The following is a 16,571-nucleotide window of genomic DNA, read 5'->3' on the forward strand; positions in this document are numbered from 1 at the left end:
GTGACACCAGTGCTTTGCAATAATGTGGTGAATGAATACTTATTTCATTTATACGCCCAATGTGTTTTACTTTTCTTCCTCTGGGAGAATTCTGCAGGGAGAGGGTGTAAAGATGTGAATTGAAATCTCTGGAATCCAGTTTTATATTTGAGGTTAGACAGCTGGGATTCTTAGGTGGTCCTTGGGAAATCTGTAACACCCTAAACTTGGAAACAGATGTTCTTTACATATACTGTATTAGTTTCCTAGGCTGCTGTAACAAAGTACCACAAACTGGGTGGTTTACAACAACAGAAATGTATTGTCTCACAGCTCTGGAGGCTAGAAGTCTCCAAAGTGTCAGCAGGGCTATGCTCTCTTTGAGGTTCTGGGGGAAGTTCCTCCATTGCTCCTTTCTAGCTTCCAGTGGTTGCTGGCAATCCTTCTTATTCATTGGCTTATAGATGTATCGCTGTGGTCTCTGCTTCCATCTTCCTTCTGGGTGTGTGCCTGTACCTCTTCTCCTCTTTTATAAGGACACCACTTGTATTGGATTAGGACCCACCCTACTCCAGTGTGGCCTCATGTTAACTGATAATATTGTCAAAGACCCTCTTTCCAAACAAGTTCATGTTCGCAGGCACTGGGGGTTAGGACTTCAACATACCTTTTGGGGGACACAATTCAATCTATAATATATACCCAGTTGTACTTTTCCAAAGACAGAGTCTAAAACTTCTGTGAGATTTGCAGAGAGATCTGTGACCTATAAAAGGTTAAGAATGACTAGGTACCTGGAGTACCTATGCCTAGAACTGGAGTAAAACATGTATCACAGGCATGTATGTCAAAAACAATAAGATTCACTCAGTTTACCTCATTTAATCCTTTCAGCAACCTAATGCAATAGTTCTTGGTATAACAATGGTAATAATAATTTTAAGTGCTCAGCTGGTAACTGAAAGGGCAGCGGTTTGAACCCACCAGCAGTTCCACGGGAGAAAAGGCCCAGCGATCTGCTCCCATAAAGATTTACAGGCTTGGAAATCCTATGGGGCATTTCAGCTCTAACTCATGGCAACCTTATGTATAACAGAGTGAGACACTGCCCAGTCCTGCACCATCTTCACGACTGTTCGTGTTGGAGTCCATTGTTGTGGCTGTCAGTTAATGTGTGGTAAAGCTAAGATTCAAACCTGGATAATTTGACTTCTCTATACTGCTTCTTAAAGGAGCCATGGTGGTGCAGTGGTTAAGCACTTGGCTGCTAACCAAAATGTCGATGGTTTGAACCCACCAGCCATTCTGTAAGACAAATATGTCGCAGACTGCTTCCGTAAAGATTTACGGCCTTGGAAACACTGTAGGGCAGTTCTGCTCTGTCCTGTAGGGTCGCTATCTGTAGGAATTAACTTGACTGCAACAGGTTTGATTTTTTGGCTTGGTATGGCTTCTAAACTGATGTCAAGTGTTTCAGTAACTCACCAACATTATAAAACCCATAGAACCCAAATTTGAACCTATGTATGTCTGATTCCAAAGCCCCTTTCCACTTTCTCTTTGTCTCACTGGGTTCAGTCCTCTAAGGAGGCTGCCGTAGTGGAGGCCTAAACTACTTGGGAAGAGGCAAAGCCATTCATCACCAAACCTGAAACTCCATGAAGACAGGGACTGGGCTTTCCTGTTATTTGCTTTGTCCACAGTGCACATATCAGGTACTCACTCGATAAATACTTGAGTCAAACAATCAGTGCATCTAGAAAAACACAGGTGGGCTCCGGGACGGTCACTCAGCGGGGAACATTAGCCGGGGCATCGGCAGAGGCGGCAAGTACAGATGCCCAGGTGGGTGTCCTAACCATTGGGTTACAAAAGGAAGCAGTGGGGCTGTGGGGAACTTACTGTGTGCCAGATACTGTTCAAAAGCACTTTTTTAGATGTTTTACTCATTTAATCCTCACATCCACCCTATTTAAAAAACAAAAAACAGTTGCCATTGAGTTGATTCCAACTCATGGTGACCCCAGATGTGTGAGAGTAGGACTGACCTCAATAGGGTTTTCAATAGCTGGTTTTTTGAAACTAGATCACCAGGCCTTTCTTCTGAGGTGCTCTGGGTGGACTTTAACCACCACTCTTTCAGCTATAAGCCAAGCTCTTAACCATCTGTGGCACCCACGGCCTCCTCTACCTTACGAGATAGCTATTATTGCACTCCCCCTTTCTCAGATAAACAAAAAACCCAGTGCCGTTGAGTTGATTCCAACTCATAGTGACCCTATAGGACAGAGTAGAACCCCCATAGAGTTTCCAAGGAGTGCCTGGCAGATTCGAACTGCCGAACCTTTGGTTAGCAGTCGTAGCACTTAACCACTTTGCTACCAGTGTAGGGGGAACTAAAATGCAAAGAGGTCACACAGGTAATAAACAGAAGAGTTGGGATTCAAATCTAGGGATGACTACTACTGCGCCCTGCTGATGGACTATCTATGGACAAGTGCATCATGGTGGAATGGAGTTCATCTGTGAGAAGGAAAATCTGATAGTGCATTGTGAACAATCAGGAATTTGATAGAGGGTTCCTGATGTCGCTGTGGCCTCTGAAAGACAGAACCTGCTAGATATATATACACGGTCCACCAGAGGGGCTGTGTGATGGTCTCGTCGTTCTTTGCTTTTCATCTGGAAGCCCTCTGCAATCTCTAAGCAGTGATCCTCTGCTTGAGAAGAGGATACCTTCAGCCCACCAACAGGCCCTGCTTTAAGTCACTTTTCCAGTAGTGGTCACTGATTTGCTCTAATCCTCTGTGCTCTCTTACCAAGGCCTTCCTCACCGTCAGTGGCACACATTTGCAGATAGCTTTCATCCGTAACTCCTCTAATTCCAGCCTGTACTGGAATCATGCTGAGGAACCCGGAAGCAAGGGGGTCATGAACTTGTTGCTAATTATAATGCGAGTCATCAAAGGGAAATTTTCTGAGTCCAGTAGAATTAGAGCAGTTTCTCAGCCTCGACCCTACTGACATAATCCTTTGCTGTGGGGGGCTGTTCTGTGCATTATAAGATGTTTAACTGTATCTCTGGTGTCTACACCTAGATACCAGTAGCACCCTACCCCATGTGTGATAACCAAGAATGTCTTCCTGCAAACACTGCCATGTGTTCTCTGGGGGCAAAACCACCCCTGGTTAAGAACCACTAGGTTAGAGATTCAAAAACAAATACACACATGCACAGAGAGAGAGACACCAAGAATATAGTCACCTTGGTGTAGGGGTATTTTTGTTTTATACTTTCAGTTTTTTTCTCTTTGCTATTGTAAGGTTTTTTTTTTTCCCTTGTTTGATTTTTGTTTATTTGTAATCAAGCTTGACTTCTATTTTCTGCATCTGTCCATTTCACAAAAACTTTGTGAAGAATTGATTGTGATAATAACTACTAACACTACTGAGCACAACATGCATTTTTTCACTCAATCATCAAATAAGAGGATGGTCCTGTTACTCCCATTTTACAGATGAGGAAACTGAAGCACAAGGAGGTTAAGTCATTGGACCTAGGTCTCACTGTTTGTGAGTGCAAGAGTTGCAATTCAGACCCAGGCTGCCTGATGCCCTGGTTTGCCTTCTTGTACACGATGCTATACTGTCTTCCTTCTTTGGATGAAACTTAAAATATCACTACTGTGTGCCCCTTTAATTCCTGATATCAGAAGTTTAACAAATGTCATGAAATTGGGCCCATGAATCATGATCACACTCATATGCACTTACATTTTGCATGGTCTGCAGTTTGTAGAACCATTGTTTTAATCGCCAGGCATAAGATGTGAGCTGACACTCACTGTGGGCATATGTCTTTCTTTGTCACCACCAGAGTGTCTCTATGTGTTCCCCTGCCATTGGAACTACCGTCCCGATCACTGCATGTACGGAAGCAACTGCAAAGAGGCTGAACGTGAAGGTGTGTCTGTTCTGCATGGGAACCGAGGTGTCTACCATGATGATAAGCAGCCAACTTTCAAAGCCCTCTACGAAGCAATACGGGATGTAAGTGTCCTCCTGCCACTGTTAGGCAGCCGTGCGTGCTTACAGCATGAAGCAGATGGGAACTTGGTCATCAGTCCCTTTGAAGCCCAAATGGCTCTCCAGAAGCTTTGAATGACACCGATTTACCCCAACTCCAGTCACTCTGTTTTCACTATAGCCACATGCCACCTAATATTCTACTATATCCACTCTTTTTTTTTACTGTTTCCAAGTAAGTCGCTCTTTTTTTTTTTTTTACTTAAATAAATTTACTGAGGGAGTGCCTTAGTCATCCAGTGCTGCTATGACAGAAATACCATAAGTAAATGGCTTTAACAAAGAGAAGTTTATTTTCTCACAGTAAAGTTGACTAAAAGTCCAAATTCAGGGTGTCAGCTCCAGGGAAGGCTTTCTCTTTCTGTTGGCTCTGGAAGAAAGTCCTTGTCCTCAATCCTCCCCTGGTCGAGGAGCTTCTCAGGCACAGGGACCCTTTGTTCAAAGGACACGCTCTGCTCCTGCTGCTTCTTTCATAGTGTTATGAGGTCCACAACTCTGTTTGCTTCCCTTTCCTTTTATCTCTTGAGAGATAAAAGGTGGTATTTTTTATAGGCCACACTCCAGGGAGACTCCCTTTACCTTGGAGCAGGGAGGTGACCTGAGTGAGGGTGGTGTTACAATCCCACCCTAATCCTCTCAACATAAAATTACAATCACAAAATGGAGGACAACCACACAATGCTGGGAATCATGGCCCAACCAAGTTGATACACACGTTTTTGGGGAGACATAATTCAATCCATGACAGGGAGGATATTTTATACCAGGAAGGGAAATCCTGGGCCCTTTGCCATAATAGAGAGCATTAGGCAAGGGTAAAGATAATACCCACCACCTGTCTGTCAGTTTGTCATACTGTAGTGCTTTGCGTGTCACTGTGATGCTGAAAGCTATGTCACTGGTATTTCAAAGACCAGCAGGGTCACCTATGGTAGACAGGTTTTAGTGGCACTTCCAGGCTAAGACAGACTAGAAAGAAATGCCTGGAAAATTTTGGAAAATCAGCCAGTGGAAACCCTCTGCATCACAACAGAATATTGTCCGATATAGGGCTGGAAGCTGAGCTTACCAAATGTACCAACAGTCATGAAGATGCAGAAGAACCAGGCAATGTTTCATTCTGTTATGCATAAGATCTCCATGAGTTAGAGCCGACTCCACAACAACCAACAACAACAAAGATAATACAACAAAAATAAAACAGCATTATTCAGTTCAAGCTAAATATGTTGCCTGGTTGCTTGCTCCAACCTCTCAAGTAATCAGGTATCCAGGTGGTCAATTAGGACGTGAGCTAAACGGACAGTAACAGTTAAGCCTTTATTCCGTTACTGTGACAGGGCAAGCAAGAGGCAAGATGAGCTCCCGGTGCTCCATTTCCCCATAGAACGGCCCTGGCAAGGAGAAGGTGGGTGCGGCGCAGACAGAGGGAGTCATCCTACTGCTGAGAAGCACCCAAAGCAGACTCCTGCCTTTTACTGACCCGTGGGTCAGGTGAGGGGAAGGAGAGGGGAAAAGTCTGGGACTGAAGAGGTATTGAGTCAAAATGGAAAAAAATGCTTTAGGCGAGATCTTTAATAAGGAGGCCACGAATCTAGGTGCCGTGGGCATATGAGCATGGCTGACGGGAGAGGCCTGAATCCTTGCCTACAACTCCCTCGAGAAAACTGCAGTGCACTGACTGGGCACCGAGCCTGGCGTGGAAGGGCAGCTTCCCTGTGGCCTGCCAGGCAAAGCCTTTTAATTGCCTGTGGTTGGCCTGAACCATCACCCGCAGGATTTTTGCCAGTAGCCAGGCTCCTTAGAACCTGAAGCCCGCCCTTAACTTCATTGAAGAGATCGATTAGCAAGTGTTAGGGAGGCGTTAAAGACATATTAGAACTACAGATAGTCCCTGACCTCGGATGTATTGGAGTTACAAAGAACCCCACTTGGTACATCTTACCATCAGTAATGTGTACTACATATAACGTTGCAGCGCGTGATTGGCTGGTGCTATCATTCTCAGATGTTCCACATTATGACTTACTGTTCAAACCACTGCCACACAGCAGGCTATGAAAACTAAAAAAAAAAAGGATTCGACTTACGTCGGAGTGGACTTACAATGAATGGTCTTGTCAGAATGGAACCCCACGTTAAGTTGGGGACTACCTGTACCTTCTGGTAGTAAATGGAAGGTTGAAAGAACCTTACTTTGTGGTTCATCACCTACAATCAGGTCAAGCGCTACCTGCTGGCACCTTGCATCTCATGCTTTGGGAAATTCTTCAGTTCACATCATCTTTTACCTTGAGATTGCCGTGTGAAAACCAGCAAACGCTACTTTCGGGGATTACTCTTTTGAATCCGTAATTGCAATACATAGAGTAGGTGTTAGGAAACTTGGGCAGATCTGGCCTGCTCCCTATTTTTATAAAACATGTGGTCTGAGAATGGATTTTACATTTTTTAATACATAAAAGAAGAAGAATATTTTATGACCTGAGACTATTATATGAAATTCAAGCTTCAGTCTCGATAGTCTTACTGTGACACAGCCACGCTCATTTGATTTCAAGTTGTCTCCGACTACTTCCACTCTACAAGAGCCGGCCGAGGGGAGTAATTGTGACAGAGAAGGTATGCCCTGCAAAGCCTAATATAGCTAGTATTAACCCTTTACAAAGTTTGCCAACCACTGACATAAACTGTGTAGACCTCATCAGGGGTTTTTTCATCAGGGCCTGGGAACCTTGGGTTTTCATGAACAGTCTTTGGTAGGAGGGAGGTAGGGGGATGTATCGTGTAAACTGGTAACACATTTTTGGGGTATGAAAATGTGCTTTTGCTAGGGAGAGTCCCAAATAGTTGTAACTCTGGAATTCTCAGAATTGTCTTCCGTGCAGGGAAAGAGTTTAGTACGTGTATAATTGAACACCTCTCTCTTCTCTGCTGTATTTTCCTGCTGTTTGGTTTCCAAAGGCCAGGTGATTTGATTACACAGACAATTTGTTCTGTTCCTAGTGATACCATCACATTTAGATACTCAAACACTGACTCCAGGGGCAAACCCTTTCAGGAGTACAAGTGGAAGTTAAACAAGAATGTGGGGATATCATAGCTGCTCTCAGATTTCTTTTATAATCTGTCAGCCGTGGTTTGGACTTGAGCAGTTGTGGCTCTTGAGTTACAACTTGTTTGTTTTATGGGGAACCAGAAAGAAAGCCAAATAATTTTGTCTCATGAATGATCCTGCCCGAAACACTCAATGATGTTCTTCAGTTGGGCCTTAAAAGACCATTTTCATTCAGGCATTTCAATCAGGAATATCACTAACTCATCCCCCAAGCATGAGTACATCTAGACCAACCCCATCATAAAGGATATATTTCCCCATCCTCCACAATGCTGTGCACCATAGAATAGTAGGTCAGACCTTGGCTTTGGGGATAACAGACCTGGGTTCAAATCCCAATTTTGTCATTTTCTGGTTATCAGTCATTAATTCTGTGTCCTTACCTTTCTGGACCTCAGTTTTCATCACCTGTGAAATGCATTTTTTTTTTCTTTTTTAGTTGTACTTTAGATGAAGGTTTACAGAACAAACTAGCTTCTCATTAAACAGTAAACATATTGTTTTATGACATTGTTTAACAACCCCATGACATGTCAGCACTCTCCCTTCTTGACCTTCGGTTCCCTATTACAGTCCCCTCCTGCCTTCTTGTCCTTGCCCTGGTGCTGGTGTGCCCCTGTAGTCTTGTTTTATTTTATGGGCTGTCTAATCTTTGGCTGAAGGGTGAACCTCAGGGATGACTTCGTTACTGAGCTGAAAGGGTGTCCTGGAGCAGTAGTCTCAGGGTTTCTCCAGTCTCTGTCCGGCCAGTAAGCCTGGTCTTTTTTTGTGAGTTAGAATTTTGTTCTATATTTTTCTCCAGCTCTGCCTGGGATTTTCTATTGTGATCCCTGTCAGAACACTCAGTGATGGTAGCTGGGCAACATCTAGTTGTACTGAAATGGATTTTTTATAAAAATGTCTGTTTATAAGTATTTTCTCTCTCACTATCTTAAGTTCTCTTTTTCTCTGCACCTGTCTCTGAAAACATTCTTTCTCTCTCACTCGCTCTTGCTCTCTCCTTCCCTTCCTCCCTGCATCTGGCTCTCTCACCCTCCAACACCCTAGCCCTAGTCCTAATCCCTGTGTATGTTTATGTACTTTCCTACCTCCTGGAGGAGATAAGGCAATCTCTCCCCATCATGGCCCCTGGAAATCCATCTGTCAGATAGGCATTCTTTCAGAAATTCTTTCAACAATCATGTATGAAGCGTCTATTTTATGCTAGGACCAATCCCAGGTTCTCAGAATTAGAAGATAACAGGACTGACAAAGTCCTTGTCCTCAGGACGTGTGTATTTTGGTGGGATAAGCCAGACAATATTCACATACACAAAGAAACAAAGATCATAGCAGATCATGAATGGTGTCAGAAAGGAACCAGAGCGGGGTGAGAAGAGTGTTGCATTAGCAGGGGTCATCGGGGAAGATGCCTGCCAGCCTGAGGCTTGGTCAGCTGGAGGCAGCTATAGGTGGATCTGCAGGAAGAGCCTGCTAAGCAGAAGGAATTGGTGTTGTGTGTCTTTGAGTGATTCTCACTTAGCAACGGGGAGTAGATCACCAGGTCTCCACCGGCCCCTTCCCAAGTGGCTGCTGGGTTCAAACCACCAACCTTTCATTTAGCAGCCAGTTGGTTAACCGTTGCACCACCAGGGCTCCTTAGTGAAGGAATAAATCCATTGCCGTTATGTTGATTCCGACTCATAGTGACCCTATAGGACAGAGTAGAACTGCCCCATAGAGTTTCCAAGGAGTGCCTGGTGGATTCGAACTGCCAACCTTTCGGTTAGCAACTGTAGCACTTAACCACTACGCCACCAGGGTTTCCAGTGAAGGAAGAGCCAGGAGGAAATCCCAGAAGCAGGGAAGAGTTTGGTGTGACCATGGTGACCTTAGTGGTGATGTAGGAGGGAGAGGAGGAGATGAGAGTGGAGGGTTCCAGGTCACACAGAGCCTTTAAGACAAGGGGGGAGTGTGGATGGTGTTCTAATTGCAGTGAGAAGCCTTTATGGGAGAGTAATATGTTCTATTTATATTTTAAAAATATGACCCTTGGTGGAAGGGGACGGGGGGAAAACACAGAAATTCTTTATGAGACTTATTAGAGCCCTCCAAGGGAGAGAAGGGGCTGGCATGGACTTGTGTGGTAGCAGGAAGGTGGTGACGAGCAGCCATGTTCAGGAACTGTTGTAGAAGCAGCTACAAGACTTGCTGGAGGGTTGGATGAGGGCTGTGAGGGGAAGAAAGGAATCAAGGGTGACACCAGTTTTTAACCTATTCTCTTCCCTCCACTGGGGATGTTGTCAGTTGCCGTCAAGTCGATTTCTGTCTCATGGTGACCCCATGTGTGCGGAGTAGAGCTGCTCCATAGGGTTTTTATGGCTGTGACCTTTTGGAAACAGATCACCAGACCTGTCTCCTGTGGCATCTCTGGGTGGGTTTGAACCACTAACCTTTCGGCTAGTAGTTGGGTGCTTAACCATTTGCGCCACCGAGGGATTCCATTGCTGGGGATACAGTGGTGAAAAGGACAGATTAAGGACCGGCCTTACAGGGTCTATCAATTGTCTAAATTCTGTAAAAGAAAAAGCGTTCCCAACCTGGTCTGGGATAGAACCTTCTTGTATTGTTGTTAGTGCCATCAAGTTGGCCTCCAACGCATGGCCACCCCATGCACAATAGAGATGCTGCCCAGTCCTGCATCGTCCCCATGATCAGTTGCAAATCATACCATTGTGAGCCACAGAGTTTTTATTGGCTTTTTTGGGGGTGGGGGGAGTAGCTTGCCAGGCCTTTCTTCCTAGTCTGTCTTAATCTGGAAGCCTCATTGAAACCTGTTCAGCATCATAGAAACATGCAGGCCTCCAGCGACAGAGGGGTGGTGGCTCTGCATGAGGTTGCATTGGCCTGGAATCAAACTTGGGTTTGATTCTACCATCAAACCACCTTTTTATATTTAAAAAAAAAAAAAAAAAAAATTTTTTTTTTTTTTTTTTTAATGCATAATCCCTTCTGGGAAGAAATTGAGATTTCTGATAAACATGCTTAGGCAGTATTTCTGATGAATTGAGAAGGGATTAAGACTTGTTCTAGGAAACCAGACACCCATCCACTTTGCCAACTGTCAGGCAAGAATCTACTAACCTTAAACCATTAATTCTTCCCTTTTCTTTCCTCCAGTCTTTTCATACACAATGTCTTTGCCAAGAACAAATCTTTGACCTGACCAACTAGAGGCTTTTTCCCTTGCAGCAAGATTGTAATAAAACTTTGACACATGGTTGTAACTAAATGGCCTGAAAGATTTATTTTGGAAAATACTGCTCGCGGACACATTCAATGGGAAACAGGAGAATTAAAAAGAACAAAATCACAGAATCTAAAAAGCTCAATATTAAGTGGAAAAAACAACAGCCAGTATCCAGTACTTGAATTATTAAAATAAAGTTCATTGCTAACAAATTTCAGTAGTATGTAATTGCTAAACTGTGGATTTCAGATCACCATAGACAGGCCCTGAAGTTTCTTCGTTAAGATTGCTACAAATAGGAAGAATTCCATGTCTTGATATTGTAGATTTCAAGTATCTACTTCAGTCTTTCTCCTACTCAACAAGAAGGTGCTATATAGAGAATAGTAGATATGCTTTGTCTTTAGATTTTAAGAGCTTTAAGGACCCAAATAAATCATCTTTTTTCTAGAAGTAAAGAAACTGAGGTCCGGAGAAGTTCAATGATTGCCTGTGGCTGCACAGCCAAGTCAGGATTTAAACCTAGGGTTCTCCGAGGTCCTTTTTGCTATGTTTGTTGTTATCGTTAGTTACTGTGGGGTCAGCTCCAAATTATGGTGACCCATGTACAACAGAGACAACAGTTGCCCAGTCCTGCAGCGTCTTCACAATGGTTGGCACGCTCAAGTCCATTGGTGCAGCCACTGTGTGTTTTGAGTGCCTTCCACCCTAGGGAGCTCTTCCAGCACTTTACCGGACAATATTCTGTTGCGATCCATCATGTTCTCATTGGCTAATTTTCAGAAGTAGATCTCCAGGCCTTTCCTCCTAGTCACTATGTGAAAGAACATACAAAATACAAAACTATGACTGCATCCTTGCAGTAATGGCCCTTTCGTTTCTCTAGTAAGTTTTTTTTTGCATTTTAAGTGGCATTTCAGCAACTAAAATAAACTTTTTCTTTCTTTCAGTTTCCCTTTCAAGACAATCTCTTTCAATCCATGTATTACCCTCTTCAGTTGAAGTTTTTGGAGACTGTCCACACTTTATGTGGACGAATCCCACAAGTTTTTCTGAAGCAAATTGAGAAAACAATGAAAAGGGTTTATGAGAAACACATCATCATCCATGTCGGCCCCAACAGGATGCACTGAAGATTTCATGCTGTTTTCCTTTTGATTTTTGAATTGTAAGCAAATCATTCAGGCATCTCATGATCAAGGAAATGTTACTCTTGATGTTGCCTGGATGGTTTTTGTATGGATATTGAATGGTGCTCCGTGACTATTGAGTTTAAAAGGCTCTGTTAAATTTTGCTAAATTAGTTGCCCCTAAAAGGGAATGTGCTTTTCTTTAGTTTTTTTTTCCCTAAAATGCTATTTATCTGTTCTTTAAAAAAAAAAAAAAAAAATTACTCATATAAAATTGTTTGAGCAGGGTGAGCTGTCTGAAAATGAACATTTGTGAGCCTTCCAGTTCCTGGTGTCTTAAATCATTTCAGTGTCATCTGATATATTTAGGTAGCATTCCTGAGACTCTTTCTATGCAATTCCTCCCACCATTATAAAAGTAATACATACTTGTTATTTAAAAAAAAAAAAACTTTTAGAAAATACAGGTCCATGGAGCAAAATCAAGATTAGCCAGCTCCTACCAACCAATGGAAAAGGTTGTTGTCATTTTAATGTAGTTCCTCCCAGTCTTTTTTTTTTTTTCCTGTATTTATTTGCTGACTGTGTTTTCCATTATAATACATATCTAAAACAGTCTGAGTACACGCTGGCCCCTATGCTGAGATGTGTATGTAGGAGATAAAAGGTTAGATAAGATGAAGATTATGTTTACAGTGCTTTATTTAAAATACATCTGGGGAAGCACTCAGATTTCAGTGAATTGGACAGTGTTAAGAGGATGATGCAGGTCTGGGGGTGTTTCTCAAGAAAAATTGTTTAGTTTTGTTGAAGACTAAACCCTATGCAACAATAGCTTCTGAAAGGAAGTTCAATAACTGTGTTAAACCCAAGGGGTTTGTTTAGCCAAAAGATGTGATTTGTGTTTACCCACAGACAAAAACATTTTCTCTCAAGTCATCAGGAGTTGTGGCCATCTGTTTTTTTTTAAACTCTTGAGCAATAGGTGGAAATCAAAGACCACCTTCAAAGTTAAAGTGTACCAAATATATAGTTGAGCTAATTCCACTGGCAAAAAAAAAAAAAAAAAATTCAACTTCTTAAGAGCTTTAGAAAGGTCCTTAAAAAAAAAAAAAAAATTTTTTTTTTTCCCTCTAGGGTTACCCAGCTGTAAGCCAAGGATCCGGGCAGGTCTTATCTCCTAGCTACAGTAGAGGAAGTTCAATATTCTATTCCCCAAAGGTATCTGATTGAATCCAGTTGGTATCAGCATAAGGACATTTTGCATAAAATGCTTTATTCATCTCAAGTGGTTTATGCATAAATGAGCTCCTTGATTTGCAACAGCCTAGTAAGTTTAGTAGGGCATATATCATCCCTATTGGGTAAATAAGGAACTTATTACAGAAAGAAATGAACATACCCAGTACAATTGCTATTCTGTAAGACATGGAAACCTTAGTGGTGTAGTGGTTAAGAGCTATGGCTGCTAACCAAAAGGTTGGCAGTTCAAATCTACCAGGTGCTCCTTGGAAACTCTATGGGGCAGCTCTACTCTGTCCTATTGGGTCTCTATGAGTTGAGATTAACTTGATGGTAATGGGTTTTTTGGTTGTTTTTTCTTTTTTGGTTTATAAGGCACACAGGTATGAATAAGATGTATTCCATTGTACAGAGGCATTTTTGGAAATAAAAATATTAAGTATTTCCATCATGTGTAGAAAGTGATCTTAAAGTGTAAAATAAAAAAATACTCTTTTATTAGTATAAGTGTGCTGTTGTTAGGTGCCATCGAGTCGGTTCTGACTCATAGTGACCCTATAAATACAGTAGCCTATATATTGGGATCCAGTAGTATAGCATAGGTTTTATATCAGCAGAAGTCTTACCCTGAAAAGATACATGAAATATATTACAATCTCCGCACTACAAAGAAATATGTAGGTATCAATCACTATTTGTATGCAACACCATTATGGCAGTAACAAAGTTATATCTAAAATGTTAGGGTAATAACTCATTGGGGTTTTTTTGCTTGCTGGTTTGTTTGGATCAGCTAACTGACCTGTGGTTTGTTCATTTTGTTAAGAAACTACTGTTATGATGTGAAACGCTTATCTTTGCTGTTGAATTTGATGATTCCTCATTTTACCGTTAGAGCTGACATCGTTATTTTATATTTTTGGTTCTAGGTCTGCCATCCTTGGTCTGGGTACTTAAGATGAGGGAAACGCATACTCTATACCCACAAATAGGGTTTCAGTGAAGGAGCCAGCAGGTGAACATGATTCCCTCACCTCCATGATCATTTTCTTTCTACTTATTCAGCATGGCCAGTAAACCCCACAGGTGTCACTTGGATTGATTGGTAGCTCAAATCCCTTCCCTTCCTTTGGCTAGTCTCACAGAAAAATCTGCTGTAAAGGCTTTGGGTACAGCAATGCCTTTTTCTTTCGTGAGGGCCAGGTTTACCCACAATGCTCAACTATTGGTGCTCATCTGAATAAGCTGGGCAGGATTTCCAGCAGTCACTGATAGACCTCTAGAATATTCTAGAATGATAAATGTCGGACCTTGGAACCTGGTGTAATTTTATACCTTGGAACTCCTCTGCTGTATCCCAAAGTTTTAGGTAGATTTGGAAGAGGATTTAGGGACAATTTGCTCTGCTTCCAATCCTCACTACCTGAAAGTGCTAATTATTTTCTATACTCAGGAGGTTACCAGGAGGCAGTATTTTTTCTGCCTTTGATAACTGCTACTTTAAAAAAAAAAACCGTTGCCGCCGAGTAGATTCCGACTCATAGCGACCCTATAGGACAGAGTAAAGCTGCCCCATACGGTTTCCAAGGGGTTTTAAAATCTGGGAACCACAAATTTAGTATACTTCTAAAACATACAGTCTATGGGCTAAAGTTTGGCAAAAGTTGCGTTACCCTGTGCCATACCAAAACAAAACCAAACCTGTTGCCCTCAAGTCAATTCTGACTCATAGTGACCCTACAGGACAGAGTAGAACTGCCCCCATAGAGTTTCCAAGGAGCACCTGGTGGATTCAAACTGCCAGCCTCTTGGTTAGTAACTGTAGCACTTAACCACTATGCCACCAGGGTTTCCCCTGTGCCATACTGAATCCATATTGGGAAGAGCATGAGGCTGGTTCTTTCCTCTGCCCCTCAAGCCCTCCTCCTTTTTCCCCTCCCCTTGTTTCTTTTTAAATTTTGTTTAAGGTATATGACTATGGCGTTCCATTGGAGAGTGAAAAGATATTTTCTAATAGCAAAATGTGATAGTATCTTTGTATGCATAGAGATCGAGCCTTTTAATAGCAGCATGAGAAAAAAAAAAATTTTTTTTTCTCGGTTGAAATGCTGACAGCATTTTCTTGCTGAATTTTCTCCACTATAAATCTCAGAAATTATGACTTACATTGAAAAGTCCAATATTTGAAAAATTAACCGGCCAGAAAATCAATTTGAGTTTTTCTTTGACTTCCAAAATGACCATTTAGCATTTTGTGTACACCACCACAAGGTTTAGTAATTTATCTGAAATACTTTCTATTTCATATTCAGTGCTTCCATTGCAAATTGTTTTGACTTTTGCTGAATTTATCTTGAAAATGGGCATTTATATGGACTCATAGAGGTTTGATAATTATTTTTCTATGGTATTTGTAAGCAAAAAAAGCCACAAACATACAAAACCTAACCACAGTCACAGAAAAGTGACCCAATAAGGAAATAATCATCCCAACTCATCCTGAAAACAGGGCAACAATCTTACAAATTTAGATCTATGTGTAAACATTGCCTGGTATTTATACATAGTAGATAAATTGTCTGTCTTTGATAAACCAAAATGAACATAAATTCATAACTGAATTCAGAAATATGTTGAATTTCACAGGAGTACAAATCATTATATTCTTATTTAATAAAATGGTAGGCAAGCTTTCTTATGTTTTTCTGTTCCTCTCCTACCTTTTCATTGTCCTCTTTTTCATTTTTGCCTTTCCCTTTCTATGTATGATGTAAGCTTCTGAGGAGTACCAGAAGGCTTGACTTTATCAGCAGAGTGGTGGGCCTTGGGGGGAACCCTGTGCAGGCTGAATGAAGTTCTAATCCTTCCATCAAACCTTTATGCTACAAGTTTTTCAGAACTTAAAAACACACACACACACACACACACAGAGGACACATGCAATAGACACACAACATAAACCTCTTAAAGGAGCAGCCAGCATGTGTTTATACTCTGAATGGAAGAATTTAGACAGTGAAACCTTAGGTCAAATCATTTCACAATTGCAGCATTGGTATTTAAAGCAGATGGAACTTCTCTAGCAAAGAGACGGAGAGCTCTGTCCTGGTTTTTTTGTTCTTTGCAGGTCAAAACTGGAAATACTCTCTTGAGTCTTCGACACAAAGTGCTCGTGTTTGTTTCACCATATGCATAAATATGGAAGAATCAGGTGTAGTTTCCTCTTCATCAGCTTTACATGTTTGTGTTGTCAGTGAGAAAGTGCACCCATTGTTTATAGCTCCCAAGGAGACCCTGAACACGTTGTTTATGTTGGAAGGCTTTTTGGGGTAACTTTTTGTGTGTGTGCATGTTGTGTGTGAACATAAAAAAGGTATTCCAAAGAAAAGGAATTATTACAGCAAATTAAAAGAAACACAACTACATATTAGGATTTAATTACCATCTTGTCTTTTTAAATGCCGCCTCCTGTTTTACCTTTTTTTAATTAAAAGCTTTTAAAAACCATGTGTTTTGGTGTTACTTTGGAAGTGTGTTTCTTTTCCTTTATATTTCAAGTTTAAAACGTAAGTTTATTACTTTCTAGTTGAACATAACAGTCCTTCCAACTTTAAAAGAAACATTTGGTTCTCAAGTAGATTAGTCTGTTTAAAAAATCGTTAAAAATTAGTCTTATTTAGAAAAAGGCCATACTGTAAATTATGCTATTTGGTTTTAATGGTGCTTTGTGTGAGAGCAAGAATGAAGAGAATTTGGAGAACGGGAAAATTAGTTTTCCACTTTTCTA

At 41.5% G+C, this 16,571-nt stretch overlaps 1 protein-coding gene across 1 annotated transcript in view; it reads left to right on the forward strand.

Annotated features, from left to right (window-relative positions):
- The window catches only part of GXYLT2 (glucoside xylosyltransferase 2), a 106,872-nt gene extending 90,620 nt beyond the window's left edge, over positions 1 to 16,252 (forward strand). Inside the window, exons 6-8 of the mRNA XM_049862430.1 lie at positions 3,857 to 4,029; positions 11,363 to 11,580; positions 13,714 to 16,252. Of these exons, the coding sequence (XP_049718387.1) occupies positions 3,857 to 4,029; positions 11,363 to 11,545 (356 nt within the window). The 3' untranslated portion in view covers positions 11,546 to 11,580; positions 13,714 to 16,252. The remainder of the gene's footprint in view (positions 1 to 3,856; positions 4,030 to 11,362; positions 11,581 to 13,713) is intronic.
- Positions 16,253 to 16,571: the final 319 nt, after the last annotated feature.

Source organism: Elephas maximus, chromosome 20 (genome assembly GCF_024166365.1).
Source record: "Elephas maximus indicus isolate mEleMax1 chromosome 20, mEleMax1 primary haplotype, whole genome shotgun sequence".
NCBI lineage: Eukaryota > Metazoa > Chordata > Mammalia > Proboscidea > Elephantidae > Elephas > Elephas maximus.